Source organism: Corvus cornix, chromosome 7, assembly GCF_000738735.6.
Source record: "Corvus cornix cornix isolate S_Up_H32 chromosome 7, ASM73873v5, whole genome shotgun sequence".
NCBI classification, from domain to species: Eukaryota; Metazoa; Chordata; class Aves; order Passeriformes; family Corvidae; genus Corvus; species Corvus cornix.
The window spans coordinates 19,598,572-19,617,968 of NC_046337.1; the positions used below are offsets into that span (position 1 = coordinate 19,598,572).

The following is a 19,397-nucleotide window of genomic DNA, read 5'->3' on the forward strand; positions in this document are numbered from 1 at the left end:
GAGTAAAAAGTGGAGCACATGTTGCAGTTGCCATCTAAGAGAAGGAACAAGGTAGAGTCAACTTTTAGAAAAGGATGCAGTGATCATTCCATGTATATTCTTAATTCCTTTGTTACCATGATATCAGTATGCCGTCTAAATATCTCAGTACAGAATTGAAAATCATGCTTCAAAAAGCAATCAGCATCTCAGCAAAAATCTGAACAAGAACTCCAGACAAAGCTTACTGCTGTCTCAAATAACTAAAATTTCTTAGACAGAAGTAGAGTGCTTCTTGCTGAATCCTAACAACATGGTGCTATTTGCAAATTAACCTGTCCTTGAATCCCCAGGCCTTCAGAAAAAAAAGTAGGAAAACAGGATAATTTTTGGTACTCTTTTTACCCTACTTTGAGAGGGTATTGCCTATCATTGAAATTTACAATTAATAACCTATGGAACAGGACAGTTAAAGATAATAAAATGTTGGAAGTGTTTTTCAAGTAGAATACGGGGGGATTTTTATCTCTCTTTCCTGACTTTGCTTCAGACCGGGTGAACAAGCTGATGCATGTACACTTGAACTCTACAGCTTCAAATGATGCTACCACTGGAAGTGAGATTACAGCAACTATGAAAGTGTAGACAAATCCCAAGAAAAGCCAAACATGCAAGGATGGAGGAGGATGGATGGAGGCAAAATGTGGTGTTAAGGAAGAGGCCTTGAGGTAATAGACAAGCACTACAATTAAGAAAGTAGGCAAATATGCTTCTGTCATTAGAAACCAGGGAAATATCTTTTTTTCAGAGAGCAATCCATGACTGACACAGGTGTCTCAGCCCTGTTTAGGAGAAACAGAAGCCTGAGGCGTGCAGGTCAGGGATACAGTTAGAGGGCACAGCCTATAGTCACACATTTGTCAGGCTTTGTCAAGACCCACCTAAAGTAGAGCTAACACCTAACCCTTGGCCTGTGAAGGCACCTGCATTTCACTTGTCAGGATTTAACTTGCTGTTAATGTATGTATCAGCCCCTGACCTCCACCATTATTGTATATGCCAGCTGTATCTGCTGGCTGAGATCTGTCAAGAATATTTTCTCAGACTGCAGGGAAGATGAAACAGATTATCAAGTATGTAAGTAGCTTCTTGGGCAAAGGTTACCTTAAAAAGGTCTATTTAAATACTTCATTGAACTAAACATTCTAACTTTAAAAGAACAAATAATTAAACAAATTGTAATTTCTTTATGAGCGGCACAGAATACAATATAAAATTAGTCATTTTAAAAATTGTATTTACTTCAAAGCTGCAAAAAGTAAAGAAAGCAGGTTGGGGAAAAAAGCAAAAATCTTGTGTGGATGAAACATAACAAGTTTGTGTGAATTGTTTCTGTCAAAACATAATTACGGAAATCTCCTTATCTACCATCATACTTCTCCGAGACCTAATTACTGCTTTTCTTGACAAAAAGAACTGCTTTTAAGTTTCCAAGAGTGAAGAGATATTGCAGAATCAGAAGTTTCCTATCACATCTGTCTCACACACTGCCATAGATTTTTTCTTTTGAAGTGTCCATCCTGCAAAAATTATGGCGTTTTTTTGTTGGTTTGGGGTTTTTTTTGTGACAAGCTAGCCTTATGGAACACATATCATTTCTTAGTTCATGACCAGCAATAAAAGCACTTAAACAATTATAATTACCTATTAAAAATTAGTTCAAATTAGTTTTTAAATCTATAAGCCTCATATGTACTACCTGGAAATTACTGTGAGTTTGCAACCATTTTCTGTTTAAAGAAAAAGATGTCTCGCTCTATGATGTTACTTCATTAAGTGCTTAGATTAGAGGCACATACATTCAAACTAATGTTAAGTGTCACTGTGTCCAATGTACTGCTCCCATGGAGAAGTGTTCTGGCTGTGTTTGCAGAATTGAGTCTTAAGTCGACAGAGGACAGAGAGTAGAGTATAGCACAGCGGGGCTGAGAGTATGGGTCTGTCAGTGCTCTCCAATATTTCCTGTTCACATCTCTGAGGCAGAAAAAAATTAATCAAATGTTTCTGCTGACAAAAATAAGAACTACCTTACAAAAGAGATGAAGCTTCCTTACTTGTCCTAGGAGAAAAACCAATCAAAAAAAAACCCCAAAAAAACCAACCCACAACAACAAAAAACCCACCACTTCATTCCTTTCTATTTATCAAAATTCTTATCAGCAAGCTCTCTAATATATTTCAGTCTTAAACACTCCTTAAAAATAAAGAAAACTTTTTTTTTAATTTAGTGCACATTTTGAACACAAATACTAACTTACTGGATTTTCAACCCAATAAATCATCTGTTCAGAGTCATCGAAGTCAACATCAACACCATTTTGAACTCCTGCTATTGGAACCATAGCATCATTTGTCTTTTCCTCAGGGTTCAGAGAAATTCCGTAAATTATATTATCTCTTACAGCAATAAGGAAAGGGTGTTCAACTGTGAAAACAGAGAGTAATTCAGAGTTGCTTCTGGTCAAGAAAATGGCATTATGATATGTTTTCCCCTCCCACCCAAAAGTTCCCTGATGCTGAGAATGGTTCAGTACTACCAGCGATGTTTTGAAACCAGTTACAAAGAAGTTTTTTCCCTCACTAGGAATGATGTAATCAGTTATTGAAACTGTTGTAACATTTTAAGTTTCAGCAGCATGCAATCACAATACAAATTCTGAGCAGAAGGAAGTAAATAAGGCAGGATCACTCACTGCTAGACAAGAGAAAAAGGATATTTGTGCAGCTGCTCTAAGCTGTTTTTTCAAATCTCTGAGAAGGGGAACCAGGCAAAGCTCTGAGGATTCTGCAGGACCTGCCTGTAATGGGTTCTATTGCCTGTTAAGCAGGACTCACAAGCAAAGAACAATGTCACAGCAGCAACTGCTGATCGTTATTATTAAATGTAACTGCAGCACTTGTTTCTTGTTTTATCCCTAAGGGAGCAGACATACTCCCTTATGGTATATTTACTTTTAGGTAAACTTGTGCCCGTATGCTTAAATCTTATTAACAAAGGGCAGCTCATCAGGTGATCTGAGAAAATGCATCAGAGAGCTGCAGAGTGAGGGTCAGCAACTACATTTCTCATCTGCTAGGGAGCAGGGGAAGAGAATCTCCTGAACAGGGATTCCCCTCTCCCTTGTGCTTTGCTCTTTGGAGAACAAATTCTAGCCTCTTCTTCCCATAGGCACAAGCTACCACTGAACAGGGAACTGGGCTGTTGTAGCAGTAACCCATTTCCTCTTTTATAATAGATCAAAGACTTGGTTGGTTTAGTTTTGATTTTCTTTACTGGCTGCTTAATACATTTATATAAATTTTGCAGTAAAAATTTTGACATAAAAAGCCACTAAACACAGCATCACTGCACCTCTCAAAAGGTATTCTCCATACTTCTCTCTGGCTGCTAGAAGTATTTGTCAAATTTAACTCGCTACTTCAAGTTTTACACCTATGCAAGTCTACACAGCCTGATTACTCCTCATTCTTATGACAGAAAACAGAGCAAATTTGCTGGGCTATAGAGATATAAAAAGCTGTGTAGGTTCATCAGATTGGCATTAATATAACTTCTGCAATTCTTAAACTTCATACAATTTACATGACAAATAATAATCAATATAAAATTAATGTATTGTTATATTAAATACGCACATGTGCCATGTTAATACAATATTTTAATATACACAAATTCTGTTGTTTCCAAGCCAGCTTGCTACATTACCATCTTTTATATCAACCTGAAATGCAACTTAAAATAAAATAAGCACAAAGGCAAGCTTTCTTCATCTTATATAAAGCTAAAATTGGTGCAGTCCTAGAATCAATGCCTTTCCATCCACATGAAGTTGGTGGTATTTAACATGCAAACAAAGTAGGCAGAGATCAGCAATATTGTTGTTTGTAGAGACACTGGGCAATCAAATGCATGCAGCTCAGTTTAATCTTACTTCTGAAAGATTGTGCTGGCCTATTAAAGTAAACAGTGACAGCAAGGATAACAGTAAAGATTAGCACGGAAACGGCAAATGCCTATTCATGTGTAATCATGGAATCATAAAATGGCCTGGGTTGGAAGGGTCCTTAAAGATCCAATTCCAACCTAGTTCCAACCTTTCTGCCATTGGCAGCAACATTAATCATTAGCAATTATTAAAATATTTTACAGTGAAAAGAATAAGTATATTTTTTATAACTTTTTCTGGTGTGCTGACCTTCAGCAAACACATCTTTTTAAATTACCCAAATCTGTAGATGTTTTCTACATACTGTTTTAACTGTATGTAGTACATCTAAATAGAAAAAAATAAGTCCATATAGTTCAAAAGAATTGGGCTTCACAGAAAGATATTTCTACTTCTCTCTCAATTATGTCAATAAAAGGGCCACAGTTGTACCTAAGCAGACACAGGGAAATTTGCAACACGTGAAAAGAAAAGATAAGAAAAGTCAAGAGCTCAATTCAGGGACAGAATTGGGTCAACCTCTACATGTGCATGTGCTTCATCACTGGCATGCTCCATTTCTTCCATCATGATCCCTCTATAAACCTGCACATAATCTAACAAGTGCAGATTTCTAAAAGAATCCCTCTTTTTTGTAATAGCTTAAATAAATTCACACTTCATTTCAGATTATATAAATTGGTAATTCCCTTGCTGCTGACTAAGAAAAATGTGAATGCAATACAGCCCTTTAAATAGCACACTGCTAAGTATCAAGCAGGAAAAGAACGTGATACTGGCCTTTAACATTTAGACAGTTTTAAAAGTCTTAAAAGAAAAGGATTTTTTGACTGACAGATTTCTAGTGTTAGCTCATCCCAAAGATAATTTCTACTTAAATTTCAGTGATTTGAAGCTTCCTGTATAGGCAGGCACCAAAGCACACTTAATATCTGTACAATTGATGGAAAAATTAATGATGAATGCTTCATCTGAAAAAAGCAATGTGGTCAAATTTCTAGTCACAAATTGCCTACCACTAATTTGAATTTTTGTGACTTCTTTTTAAATGAATGGGCTAAATGACTTGTACAAATCACTGAGATCTGTGGACTATCCAAAGAAAATTCAGTGGTATTTTTTGATATGAAGTTGTTTACAAAAGTTAGTTCTATTACAGCTGCATCACATATAATCACATGTAATTTTATGCCGTGTTTCCAGACCTTCTGCATTTGGCACCTTCTGCTTTTTTACACTGGAGAGGGAAAAAGCTGAAGATGAGAAATCTTGATCTGAATTCTAAAGTGCATTAGTTCTGATAGGCTGAAGAGAGTGATAAGTAAGAGGAAGAACATCTTGCCTCATTAGAGGAAATCAAAAGATCATTAATTACTTCTTAGCAAAATACAGGCTGAGAAAGAGTGTGATAGTCACCTCAAATATAGACAAAACAAAACATACCAGTGCTAAAGGAGAACTACTGATGCTATTTATCCTGATGGACAAAAATGTCATCAGAAATGGGCATAAAATGGGGAAGGACTATATCTGAACAGAAAATTAGGTTTTCAAATATCAAAATTGTGAGGTTCAGTCATTTTAGGCGCAAGAACCCAGATTAATCTAGAACTGGAGCTTGACTGGTAAAAGGTTACATATGATGTGCAGTCGAGGGCAACAAAGAAACAAACTTCAGTGACCAAGTAAGTCCCTTCCAGTCCTGCATCCTGACATTCTTACAATTAGAATCCCTGTTTCCAAGCTGAATACTTATAATGAACACAAGAATCTGCCAGACTGTTTTCATTTTTAACTGATACTAAGCTCCTTCCATACGCATTCCAACAGCCAAACATTCCATGTGGTGAGAAATTTTAAAATGTGGCTTCTTTAAAATGCTTGTAAGAAAATTGATTTCACCCATTTTCTCCAAATGAAGCATCTGAATCTCTGATTCAGTTCTTTCCCAAACCTGTCTCCAAACCATTAGGCCAAGTATATTCCATGTGTCCTAAATGAAGTCTGTCTGGAGTGGCCCAAACTGATTTCATGAGCAGCAGCCCACAGAAGTATGCTTTTTGCCTGGGAGAGGGATGGATTTGACAATATCAGTTCTTTTTTATCATCACATTATTACTGCCCTACCTCTCATGCAGTTCCTGTTATCAGGAGAGAGGATCCATCCTGAAGGGCAAGCACAGGAAAAAAAAAGTGGTCCAGATGAAGAAAGTAAGCAGAGGTGGCTACAGGGGGATGATGCACAGGAGTTAACACCTGAAAATAAAAAGGAACTATTAGCAACTATAACAATATGAGCAACTAGAGAGAATATTCTGTCTCATTGCTACTGATAACATCAACCCGGAATCAAGACAGCTTTGCTATTTCTTTAAAATTAAAATATTTCTTATTTCTTATTTCTAAGAACTGCAAGCAATACAATACACTTGTAACAGGATACAGTTTTCCATGCAAACCCAGTATCATTATCATAGTGATCTTTTCAACTTTTATGCATCATAACAAAATCTTTCAAACGCCATTTCACACTTTTCTTAACTACATGAGGAAACATGTGGCATTTGCAGTCCTTGATTGCAATAATCCTTCGAGATCAGGGATTTAAATTATTTGCTGAAATTTCTTGGAGAAACTAAAGAGAAAATAGTTGCAATGTCTTTTTCAAAGATAGTGGGAGTTCAATGCCAAATTTCTTAGATCATTTTGCAACTGTCAATCTAAAGTTGTAAAATGTAAAAAAACAGACATTGAAGGTCTCTCCCGACTGCTATTATTACTATACATGAAAATTCAACCTAGATCACTTCCACAAAATTGCTGCTAAAGAAGATTTTTCAGAATGAGTAATCTTCATAGAAAACAAAAATCAGGTTTTGAGTATATCCTTAGCAATTGCAGAAGACCTAATTCTAAAAAGCTTGGAAGTTCCAGGAATTTACACAATTGTTACCAAGATAAAAACTAACAAGAACTGGAAACAAACTAACATAACAATTAAATAATGGCATAAACTCAGAACTCAAACTCTAAGAAAATTGTTCATGTCATCAGTAAAAAGAATCTAAACTCTGGTTAGTGTAAGATCTAATGATTTACAAAAAAAGGAGAGGGGATGACAGTAGATGACTGCATCTGAAATTTCAATCAGCAAGTAATTATTTCTTCATTAGTCAACATCAATATGTTTTGCTACTCTGCTAGTGCTCTATTCCTCCTTTTCCATCTGGCCACATAAAGTACAATAGAATAATTCAAAATGAAAAATTATGAATGTACTAAATACAATGAAGAAAAAGAAAAAAATTTCTCAACCAGTGATACAAAGTTTTTTAAACCTTGGGTTGTAAAATAAAACCTCTCAAACCATAATTATGATGCATAAATTAATGCTACACTCTTCTAACTGATCAATTTGCTGGGAGAATGCTAGATGAGTTTAGTTCTGAACATGACTGAGGAAGGTTTTGTTCCGAAACAAATGCAGCACTGAAAGTACTAGTGTGCCTAACTCAGATGCAAGTCTCCACCCTCCCTGGCATGGGGGTGTCTTTCAAGGAACAAAAACAAAAGGTCTTTTTAATATTTATTACTTGGAAACACTCCATACACAAGAAATACAACTAAAGCTGAAAGATAATATTCTTATCAATATACTTCCCACTCTTCAAGTCATGCCATGAAATAACAAAATGTCTGATATGAAAGATGTCTACCTAACAGAAAGAATTTTTTTTACAGTCTTTCAGCTACAAGAGATCACCTGCAGAAGACCTCAGGGAGAATATTTAATGCAATGAAGGGGTCTATTTATCATTATTGTTTCATTGACTAAAATGATGTAGAAGTACTTTCAGAGAAGGTTGATGACAGTAATCTTTTCAAAAAGAATTATTAATGCACAAGAAATTGAATCTGGTATACTGCAGAGAGAAATTTTTTTAATTAAAATGCTTTCCAAAAATGCTTCAATTGTCTTATACAAATATTCAGAAGTGCAAGAAAATGGCACTTACCCACCTCCTTATTATTCTTTCTGGTTAGTCATTATCCTGAAATGCTGCCTAGATGGTTACTTTCCCTAACACCAGATTGAACAGTTGTAAGTCTATTATAGTATTAATTACTTGCTTGTTTTAACCCAATCCATTTGCTGAAAAGACTTGATGCCTGGTGTTCCAATGCATGACATTACTGCATGCTTATTTCTGCAATTACCAAAGTTGTTTTGATGAACTTACCATTAGGCTGCTTTACAGGATGGACTGCCACAAGACCCAATGGCTGGTGAATATTATAAATCATAACTGTCTGGTTTCCTCCATGCCATTTATTGGCCCGAATTACTCGATTAGTATAGCGGTCACTCCAGTACACAAAATCTTCAAAGACGGTTAGAGCATGTGGATGCTGCAATATCTAAACAGGCAAGGTTGAGTATCAATTTAGTTCTGGAGATTTGTATATGTAAAGCTTGCAATGAAGTAACAACAGAGCTGAGCATAATTTTTAGATAAATAAATAAGGAAGTAACCATGTCTCAAAAGGTATTTTCCAGAAAGAAAAAAAGAAATATCATCTATTGTCTAAAAACAAGACATAAATTATGAGGAAAATATATTTTTTAAAAAACTAAAATGCTATCTAGACTCTGTGAGATGAAGCAAATGAGGAATTAACAAAGCAGTCTAACTACAGGGCAGAACCAACAGATGAAAACCCAATAGTAGATTTTCAAGAGCACATCGGGAAAATGTCTAATGAGAATTACAGACCTGTCAAGAACTTGCATTCCTGATAAGCTCCCCTAAAATTTACCAGGGTTCAAAGAAGGTAGCTTATCTAGATTTCAGATAACCAGGAGTGGAAAGATTGCCTTGGCTCCTATTTCACACTAATTGTCTCTCCAGCCAAAAGTAAAAGCCCCAAGAGTCAATTCTTGAAAACATTCAGGTGGTTATTGATACCAGTTTCTGTGTACCAACTGAACATCTGAACTATTGTTTTCATGCAAGGACAGTGCTACAAGCTGCCAGGAGCACTTCCCTGGGAGATAGCCTGTAAGAGGGATGGTCCTGATGGAGTTGCTGCACACACCAAGTTCCAGTAGCACAAAACCCTTCACTGCTGTCAACAATAGTAGCAATAGTCACCCACAAAAGACCAGAAAAAGTTTCTCCAGGCTTTTTGTACTATATTTGCCTACAGAAAATGCACCACCTAATAGCAGCAATGTCAGATGTCACCTTCAGATTTCATACATGCAGACAGAAAAGATGAGAATGATCTAAAGCACTAAGTCTACATGGAGCTCCAGGCTCTGCTGAAGATCTCCTGAGAGACTGAATAGGATATGCAATTCCTCTTTTTACAGCAGCAAGAAGAAGCTAAAATATTTCACATCTGCTTCACTTAAATATTTTGAAGAAAAATACACCCAAGTCTACGACAATGAAAATATATTTTTATGTACTATCAGCAGGGACATGCAAAAATAACAGTTCCTCATTAAAGTCTTACCAGATCACTTGCAACCACCTGTCGTCTGTTGTTTCCATTGTAATCACAGAAATCGATATAATCAAGATAAGCATCAGCAAAATAGAGAAGTTTATTTGGATAATCAATGGAAAGTCCATTGGGCCAGTAGATTTTATTATTGATAATCACTGTGCGCATTTTGCCATCCATGCTGGCTTTTTCAATTCGAGGGTTTTGGCCCCAGTCAGTCCAGAACATTACATGAGCACTGAAAAAAGTAACTTCTGGTTACCAATCTGGGAAAAAAACCTAGCTGCCTATTGAGAAACATTACATGAAGACTCATAACCCAAAAAATAGAAGCAATCTTTCTAAGAACAGTCCTACACAATGATACTGAAATTATTTATTTTAGCAATATGCTTACATAAGATATTACAGTAATTTCTGTTATAAAAATACTTTTAGTACTTCTACTGCTGTTTCTATTTGTCGATAATAGCAGCACATAGGAGCTACTGGTATCACTGGTTTTTAATGTTGATTATAATCTGATTCTCCAGTTGCTACATAAGAATTTAATACAGGTATGCATTGATAATGTTAACAGCACTAAAACTAGCAGTAAACAGAGTTCAAGGCATTGAAGACCTCAAAAACAAGTAAAAGTTTGTACATGAACAATTCAAATAATCATATTTCATTTACTCTATGCCACTTGCTGTCTGAAATGGGAAGGTGCTTTTGTGATAACAATACAATCTAAATAATTACTTTAGACTTGGGGCTATGAAGGTAGGCGTATGACATTAAATCACATATAAGCTTGTGGTATATCACCAACTGAAGTGATACATCATCATTTTGAATTAGTATTTCTTAACTAGGAAGCAAATGTATAAAAATCTTTTATAGCTAAAAAGTCATCTTGTTACACTGAAACAGAGCAACAGATCACCAGTAATTACCTCATGACTTTAAATATTAATCAGCTCTGCAAACACACTAAATTTTGTAATTTACAATTTCAATACAATTTGGCCATGTCCCAAATTTTAATAGTTACATCATAAAATAGGCATGTTTAAAAAAAAATTTAAAAATCTTACTCAGTTCTGGGATCTAACACTAGTCCTCTTGGGTTTGTTATATTTTCACTAATCAGCACAGTCCTGTGGCTCCCGTCCATTTTGGAGACTTCAATCGTTTCCAGAACAAAGTCTGTCCAGTAAAGGTTACGACCCACCCAATCTACCGCTATGCTTTCAGTCACGGTGACACCACTGTCAAACACCTGTTTAGTAACAAAAAAGTTTATATTAAATTTTACCCTTTGCATTTCTACTGATATGGAAAATGGCGAACCAAGTTTCCATATCTTCTAGGTCTATTATGCAGAAGGAATCACAGCGTGCACATATTCAAAGTGATGGCAAAGCATAAACCCAAACAATCCTACTAACTTCAGTAGGTCTGTTGAAGAAGTTAGAATTTTCTTATAGGAAAACCAGCTTACAGTTTGATGTTTAAAAAAGGGCTTCTTGAAAGCATTCAGGTTTTTTTTCAAACAGCTATATGAAATGTTAGCTTAGCACCTACAAAGTTGTTTCACTTTGTCCCTGTTCTCTCCCTTCTTACTATATTCGGATTTCCCTCTTCCTCTTTGTTAATTGAAGACACAGCATCTTCCATTTTCTTTTGACAAAAGACAAGAAAAACTTACTCAGCAAAACTTACTATTTTTCGGTCAGTCCCATTTTGATAAGCACTCCAAATTTTATCCTGTGTTGTATCAGACCAAAAGATACGATCTGTAATTGAATCAAAATCAATAGCCACAATATTTGTCCCATCCCGAACCAGAGAATAAATACTGTGTGACTGAGAAGTGATGTTATCCACAACGATTTGGTTACGACTTGCCACCAGCAAAAGAAGATTCCCAGATTCTGTCAGAGGAATAGAAATTAAAATAAACCCATGGGCAATTCAACAGTAACTGGGAGAAAAAGAAACATGAGTAATTTAACATGACTTTATAGCATCAAAGCTGTTGTATCTAAATATATGTATTGACAAATTCAAATCAATTCTTAGGCCAAGATATATTATCATATCCAGCCTGTCCATCTTGACTTTTAAATCTACCTTGGCTTTTCTCCATCACTCTTTCTACATACTTCCCTTCCAGGCTCCTACCTGGACCTTAGGTCCTCTTCCCCACTGTCTAACCAACAAAGGTTAGATTGCTGCTGACATCCAACACTCATTCCTCCATAAATCTCTCTCATCTCCCACTCCTGATTCAATCCCCAAAGTTTTTGCCATCTCAAATTAAACTACTCAGCCTGGTCTTCCTCCTTTGCAATCCACCTTCTCTTTTTTCCCCCTTGAGACTATGTGGGAACAATGGACAAGAAACATATTACAGGAAAGCCATAGATTGCTGTAATTAGGTTGCACAGATAAGACACCGAAAAACAAGAGTAGCAACCATAAAGACAGCAAGTACAAGAAACTCCCTATTGGTAAGGGCCAAACTTATGTGCAGGTAAAATGCAAGTGTCTTCTACAACCTGAGTATATCCTTAAACCAGGAAACCTGTACAGACAAATTCCACTGGGTATGTGGCTCCTCCACACTGTCAGCGTACCACATAAGAGATAGAGAACAACTGGCAGCTAGGCTGTATCAGTGATGTTTCCTCCTTACAAATCAGCAACGTACAATATAGGCAGTAGGTAAATCTTATGAAAGGCTGGGATTTAAATACTTTGTGAGCATTGAACTTCATGAATAGCTAATTTTGGCCTATGGCTTACAAGTCTCTGACACTGCTTTTCTTCAAAACACTACTTTTGACCATTCCAGGGCTAAAAATAAGTGTTCATTTAAATATATTATTTCAATGAAATATTGGTTTCTATTTAACCCCTCAGCAGACAGTTTTAATTCTCAAGGTCATCTGCCATGAACAACTCTAAGTGGCTGTTTAGGTCAGCTCTTTTAAAAGAGAACAATATTAAAATGGCAAACTGTTGGGGGTTAGGATTTTTCCTTTTGTTTCTTTCTCTCAGGGAATTTTCTCCCATTTGTTGCTACGAGACAATAACAACTAGTACTTAAGAAAGACAAAGGGTATAGCCAAGGAGAAGGGGGATGAGTGCAGCTGGCTGCACTATCGTAGCTGAGGGGCATTCTCTTGGGAAGGGCAGAGATACCATGAGATTTTGGCTGGGGGTGAGGGGCTAGGCTTGGTTCTTCTTGCTCTCCATCAGAGGAGAATAGTTGAGCTGTTGCTTACTGCAAGGTGAATTCACGGCCATTGCCAGAGCCCAGCCCAGCCACTGCTTCTTCCTTACTGTGGGTGAGCCTCTGTTCATAAGAGCAGCCATTGGACTGGGACCTTATTAACACCCTACCTCACTAGAAAAGACCCTCACCATCTGCTCGGGTACCTCATGGGAAAACCCAGGACCCAGAGCCCCCTGAGCCACCTCCAAGGAAGCTTCTCCTGGCTGCATTCGGGAGGAGGGCTACCACTGCCCAGCCCCACCATTTCACTGCCACTGCTCTGGGTTTTCGCTACACTCTAACCCTGCACCCTCTGCCTGCCAGGACACCCCACAGCTCCTGCTACAGCTGCAGAGTTTCTGATACATTTTATTTGCTACTCCAGGGTCTGCTTGTCCCTGCCATTCCAGCCGCTGCTCCGAGGTCCCTGCTGCAGCCCATTTCACCACCCAGCCCGCCCGCCATTACCACGTGAGGGAGACGCGGCACCACAGCGCCCCCTGCCGGCGCGGGGGAACCATGGCAGGCGCCCTGCCCGGCCGGGAGCCAGCAGCGCCCCTGCCGGCTGTGAGCGGAACTGCCTGAAGGGGACCGGGCCCGCGGCCCAGGGAGGCTGGCACTGGGTTTGTGGTTCTGCTTGTTCTTGCTGCCGTTGTCGTTGTATGTTTGCCTTGTTATACATATACATACTAGTAAATAACTGTTATTCCTTTTCCCATATCTTTGCCTGAAAGCCCCTTAATTTCAAAGCTATAATAATTTGGAGGGAAGTGGGACATATTTTCTACTCCAGGGGATGTTCCCGCCTTCCTTGGCAGACACCTCTCTTTCAAACCAAGACACAAAGATGGACAGTTTTCAGACACTGCTGTCATTCTTTAGACTGACATCAATGTTTCTCACCTGCTGCTTTACAAGTCCTCCCATTGGCTTCTAGAATGTATCCTTCATCACAATAACACCTAAAAGACCCTCTCTCATTGTAACAGTGCTGACTACAAAAGCCTGGAGGATCACATTCATTAATATCTTCACAGGTCTTGGAGTCATTTGCAAGCTGGTATCCAATAGGACAGGTACACTGAGCTCCAAAAGGTCCTTGAATACACTCATGAGTGCAGCCAGCATTATTGTCAGAGCAGCTCTCCTGATCTGAAGTTGAGTTGGGGAAAGAAAAAAGCAAACAGTCAACAAAGGCTTCCTATGATAAATTTAAGTCTTTACAATTGCATTCTTAGCCTAAGACTGCTGCTAAAATGACTGCAGAATCATCAGTCATGCAGTGTGAGACTGGACTGTGGTCCTTATGCAAAATATACACAGTGCACATAAAGACAGGTAACAACATTGCATGTACTGAATCCCATCAAACTAATGCCAAACAGAAGGCTGTCTAAGCATGTACAACAACTTTTTCAAAAATAGCTAGAAATAAACAAAAATTTACCACTGCAAACCTAAAACTGTATAAATAATAATTTAAAATTGTTTATAATCGTACCTGGCTGGGGTTCATCTGAGAATGTGCATTGATTAAAGGGAAGAAGGAGGAAAGAAGGAAAGAAAAAGATTATATTTAAATCAATTCATAATCAACATAAATACAAATTCTGGCTGCACATGAACTTCTTGATTCTAATCATGATTCTTAAAGTTAGAAATTTAAAATAGAATATTAAGGACTGAATCATCTGAATTTAAAGCATACTATGCTTTAGTGAATGTGTTCAGGAACACAAAGTTCATTCCCATGTAGTTGTATAAAAATCTATATTTAAAGTCAGTGAAAGTCCTATTGAAATTCAGAGCACAAGATTGGACACAGATAATGAATTCCTCAGTCATCATTGTAGTCTCTTTTCACTGCAAGTAAGTTCCACTTAGAAATTAGAGCTCTAATTACGCTGTGCTTACATATCTGCTAGAAACATTATGACACTAAATAGAGCACGCTGAATATTCCATTTCTTTCAGCAGACATAACACATAGTCTGTAGTAGATGCATGAACAGTAACTTACTGCACAATGGGGATTCATCAGCTCCATTAGGACAATCAGCAGTATTATCACATACTTTGCTGAGATTCACACAGATACTGTGACCTGGACACTGCCACTGCCAGCTGGGGCACCGGAAAGGTTGAGTCGGACAATCTCTCTCATCGCTCATATCCCTGCAGTCATTATCACCATCACAGATCCATGCTCGATATACACAGTTGCCATTATCACAGCGGAAAAGCGATGGAGGACACGTTCTGGCAGGGCATCTATGATGTTCATCTGAGCCATCTGCACAATCAAGATGGCCATCACATTCCCAGTTATCAGGAACACAATTGCCATCTGATTGACATTGGAATTCATTCTGGTGGCACATCCCTGGTGGTCTTGTAGCTGGAACAGTGACATTCAACAGTTCAGAAGCTGTTTCAATTTTAGATTGAGAAGCAAAACCACTATGTTCAGTTCATCTCTTAACATTGTAATAACTACTTAAAATGCTATTAAGAACTGTGTTGCTTTTAGATCAGGCCATAGAATCACAGTCAGTCAATCAATCTACATGACATTTCAAAATGTGACCAATTCAGCTCTTATTTCATAATGTGATCAACAAGGCTATTCAACTCTTGTTATACTTTGAGCAAGCACATATTGATACCTATGTACCTGTCCAAAGCTACATGAAATCAGGTCGGAAATTTCCACCACCCCGAGTGGTAACATTTTAACTAATTTAAGTGTAAAAAATTACTCAAGAAAAAAGTTTCAATCTAACTCTCATATATACCAGGTTTTCTGTTTTCTAGAGTAATAGACTTAATTTTACTTTAAAATCCTGAGTCTGAAATGCCAAGTAAAAAAAAAAAAAAAGTTATAGCCAAAAGGAATGCAAACTCTCCTCTTTGCTTGAACAATCTAGTCTTGCCAGCACAATCTGCTTAGTCTAGTCCAAGATGATTAGAGGCATGGAGCACGTCTCCTATGAGAAAAGACTAAAAAATCTGAGATTTTTCAGCCTGGAAAAGAGTAAGCTTAGGGATGACCTAGTTGTGGCCTTTCTTGTAGGCTCCCTTCAGGTACTGAAAGATGAGGAAAGACTTTTTACAAGGGCATGTAGTTACAGGACAAAGAGGAATGGCTTCAAACTGAAAGAAAGTAGCTTTAGATTAGATATTAGGACAAATTCTTTACTGTGAGGATGGTGAGGCACTGGAACAGGTTTTCCAGAGAAGTTGTGGATGCCCTATCCCTGGAAGTTTTCAAGGCCCAGTGGGATGGGGCTTTGAGCAGCCTGGTCTAGTGAAATGTGTCCCTGCCCATGGCAGGGGGGTTAAAACTAGATGATCTTTAAGGTCCCTTTCAACCCAATCATAGATTCTCTTGAGCTGGACCCTGTGTTTGAAATTCCTGCTCAGGAAAATGATGTAAAGACAAGTTTGCCTGAAAAGAATATAAAGGTTTCAAGGACAGTATTTGACATAGCAGATAAAGGAAATTTCCAGAAGCATCACTTAATAATGGAAATCTTTCTTTCAGCATCAGTATACTTACGGCAATCAGCCTCATCTGAGTGATCATTACAGTCAAAAACACCATCACACTGGTAGTAGGTGCTGATACACTGGTCTCCACTTAGACACTTAAACTCTGTGGCACTGCAGTTATATACTACAAAATTAAAAAATATTGAATGTTATTTATTTACTTTACAGAGCTGGACTGCACCAAATTTACCCTACAGGTGCTTAAGTCTGATATGGTATCAATTCCCCTGAAGACCATAATTTCCCGGAGACACAGAAAATGCAGTGACTTTGGAATTCACAGAAAACAGAGGAAACAGATTTCAGCCCTCCATAAGCAGCTGAGAGATCAAAAGCATCACAATCAGGGTTAATTTATGGAAAGGTTTATTATGCATTCTGCTGTCTTGGGGCTGGTAATATGAGATCACCAAAGACTGCTTTGGGGGCAAGTATGAGGAAACAATAAAGAGGCATTGAATAAAGAAAGTTACACTTACTGCAGTCATGCTCATCAGCACCATCTATACAATCTTTGTCTCCATCACAGACATAGAATAGGTCAATACAGCGATGGTCTGGACATTGAAATTGCCCAGGTTCACAAGTACCTGTGAAAGCTATTAAGAATGACAATAAATGCAAATGTGCTGCTTTCCTCTCTTTTGAAATCAGCACATTGCTGAGAAAGTAGAAAAACATTATCCCTAACTTGCAGCATATAATGCAGCAACTAGCAATCATATAAATTACAAGCACTAATAAATCAATATCCGGTAATTTTTCATTTATATGTAGGCTTGGGCTCATGGAAAATAAACAGAAGGTTCCAGGTAGTGGATAATAACTCTAAAGAAAGTATATGAAAAAGCTACTCTCTTACTTCTGGTAAAAACTTCCAGCCTAGATTAGCTGACTACACCATTAGCCATCACTGAGATCACTTGTGAAGTATGTGTTTAGGACATCTCAGCTCTAACTGCTTTTTGCTAATTACAGTGGATGATGATTATGCAGCACCATGATTATGACTATCACATTTGCTCCTTTTTTTTTTTTTTTAATTATTTCTCTGCATTCTACTTGGCCCATTCTACTTCAAATTAGATGAGTTTTCCACATCATAAGGACTACAAAATATCAGTCTTAGATACTAGTCCTTTTTTCCCAATTTCATTTATCCTCCTTATACCAACAGATACATATATGTAGATATGCACAGTTGATTATGAAAACAACAGGCAGTCATGATACTCACTGCAGTTTTTTTCATCTGAGCCATCACCACAGTCATTATCAGTATCACATAGCCAGATTCTTGGAATACATCTTCTATTATCACAGGTGAACTGGGTTGCAGCGCATGAAGAGGGTCCTTGTGTGGGACAATGCAATTCATCGCTGCCATCAAAACAGTCATTATGTTTATCACAATGCCAGCGACCCGGAATACACTGTCCACTGGCACAGGTAAAAGCTGAAGAAGCACAAGTATTGTCTGAATAAAAGAAAAGAAAAAAATCTTTATAAATATCTCCAAAACTTGCCTTTCCTGCAACAGTAATCAGTACAGTCATTACACTTTCAGAATGCCTAAAATATGCATCAAATTCTAAAATGCGCATTGCTTAGAATTAAAATGTCTGTTATGCAACATGCTGCAGAACTGAACAGAATACTTACAAACTTTTTTTAAACTGCAGGAAACAATAAAAAATTAAACAGTTAAGCACTCCAAAACTATCTAAAGAACAAGAACAGTAACTCCTTCTAGTAACCATTTGCTTTATACTTTTCCCCAAAAGATATTCTAGTTATTATAAAACAGTCCATTAATAAGAAACAGTTTATACCTTAGTCATACTAGTTAGTCCTATGCATTAGGAACACATTTTATTACTGTGTCCTATTTTCTTGTTCATGATTCGAAAGAATTAACTCTGAAGAAGCACCAGATATGTCATAAAAGCCTCTTCAATATATTTAGTATCTTATCATCTCTTCAATGCCTTATCAGCCATGGTTATCCCACTGTTCTCTCAATTTACTTGAACAACAAAATAGTTTGTGTGAGACATTTTACTGTAAAACCAGGAAATGGTCCAATGTGCTTTTAATTTACTTCACTGTTAAAATCCAGATGTAACAAATAGATCAGCATTGCCCAAATATTATCAAAACCAAATTTTTTATTCTGATGTTAAGTGAAATAAAAGGTGCTGCTTTAATCTTAGAGGAAGGTTAGGCAATGTATATGGTTTTGTTATTTTTCTTATGGTGCTATTTTTTAAGTGTCTTCGTCTTTCATAAGATGGCTTGTTCCTCTCCGTGCATCCAAATTAGGCAAGCTATTGCTATTCCAGTATCTTTCAAAATTTACAAAAACTTAAGAATAAAGACAACCTTTTTCTTTAGAAAATAAATTTTTGTTACTCTGTATATTTTAATTTTGAGAATAGTGGGATATGAATATTTTCATGCATTGTTTAGGTGGCTGATACTGAATCCTGTATTACTATGATATAATTTCTGAAGTAACTAATTATTCCAAGTTATTTCCAAAGTAACTAATCTCCCAGGAAGATTTCAGGATTTATTCACAGATGCAACCCTAAAAAACTGGAGTTTATTCCAGTGAAGCCATACCGACTCATTAAATTTCCTGAACTGCAAACAAGGAATACTAACTGCAGATTACAAGGATTACTTACTTAAAGAACCACAATTTCGTTCATCACTGTTATCATGACAATCATCAACACCATCACACTGATAGTGTCGAGGCACACATCTTCCATTACCACAGGAAAATGAATAGGAGCCACACTGCAAAGTGGGTGGCTCATTGGATGGATCTTCAACACATGTCAGTTGATTTGGAGCCAGCTTCATGCCGTAAGGACACCCACAAACTCTCTGGAAGTTTGGTACTGGGAAGCAGAAATGGCTGCAGTCTCCATTAGGATTTGTTCCTCTATTACAGTAGTTAGAGCCTTAAAAAGTGATAGAGAAGATCAACATACACACTACTGATGACATCTTGGGAACTATTAAAAGTACATAGTAAGTATAAAAAAAGGTGCTGTAGCAAGTCCTGGTTTTGC

At 37.3% G+C, this 19,397-nt stretch overlaps 1 protein-coding gene across 4 annotated transcripts in view; it reads right to left on the reverse strand.

Annotated features, from left to right (window-relative positions):
• The window catches only part of LRP2 (LDL receptor related protein 2), a 118,807-nt gene that overhangs the window by 53,276 nt on the left and 46,134 nt on the right, over positions 1-19,397 (reverse strand). For all 4 annotated transcript variants that reach the window (XM_010406826.4, XM_019290235.3, XM_019290234.3 and 1 more), the window contains exons 21-33: positions 19,005-19,286; positions 17,552-17,791; positions 16,794-16,913; positions 16,322-16,438; positions 14,783-15,160; positions 14,264-14,278; positions 13,666-13,914; positions 11,205-11,416; positions 10,577-10,761; positions 9,507-9,735; positions 8,228-8,405; positions 6,114-6,242; positions 2,298-2,464 (exon numbers count right to left, since the gene is read on the reverse strand). In XM_010406826.4, the coding sequence (XP_010405128.3) occupies positions 2,298-2,464; positions 6,114-6,242; positions 8,228-8,405; positions 9,507-9,735; positions 10,577-10,761; positions 11,205-11,416; positions 13,666-13,914; positions 14,264-14,278; positions 14,783-15,160; positions 16,322-16,438; positions 16,794-16,913; positions 17,552-17,791; positions 19,005-19,286 (2,501 nt within the window). The remainder of the gene's footprint in view (positions 1-2,297; positions 2,465-6,113; positions 6,243-8,227; positions 8,406-9,506; positions 9,736-10,576; positions 10,762-11,204; positions 11,417-13,665; positions 13,915-14,263; positions 14,279-14,782; positions 15,161-16,321; positions 16,439-16,793; positions 16,914-17,551; positions 17,792-19,004; positions 19,287-19,397) is intronic.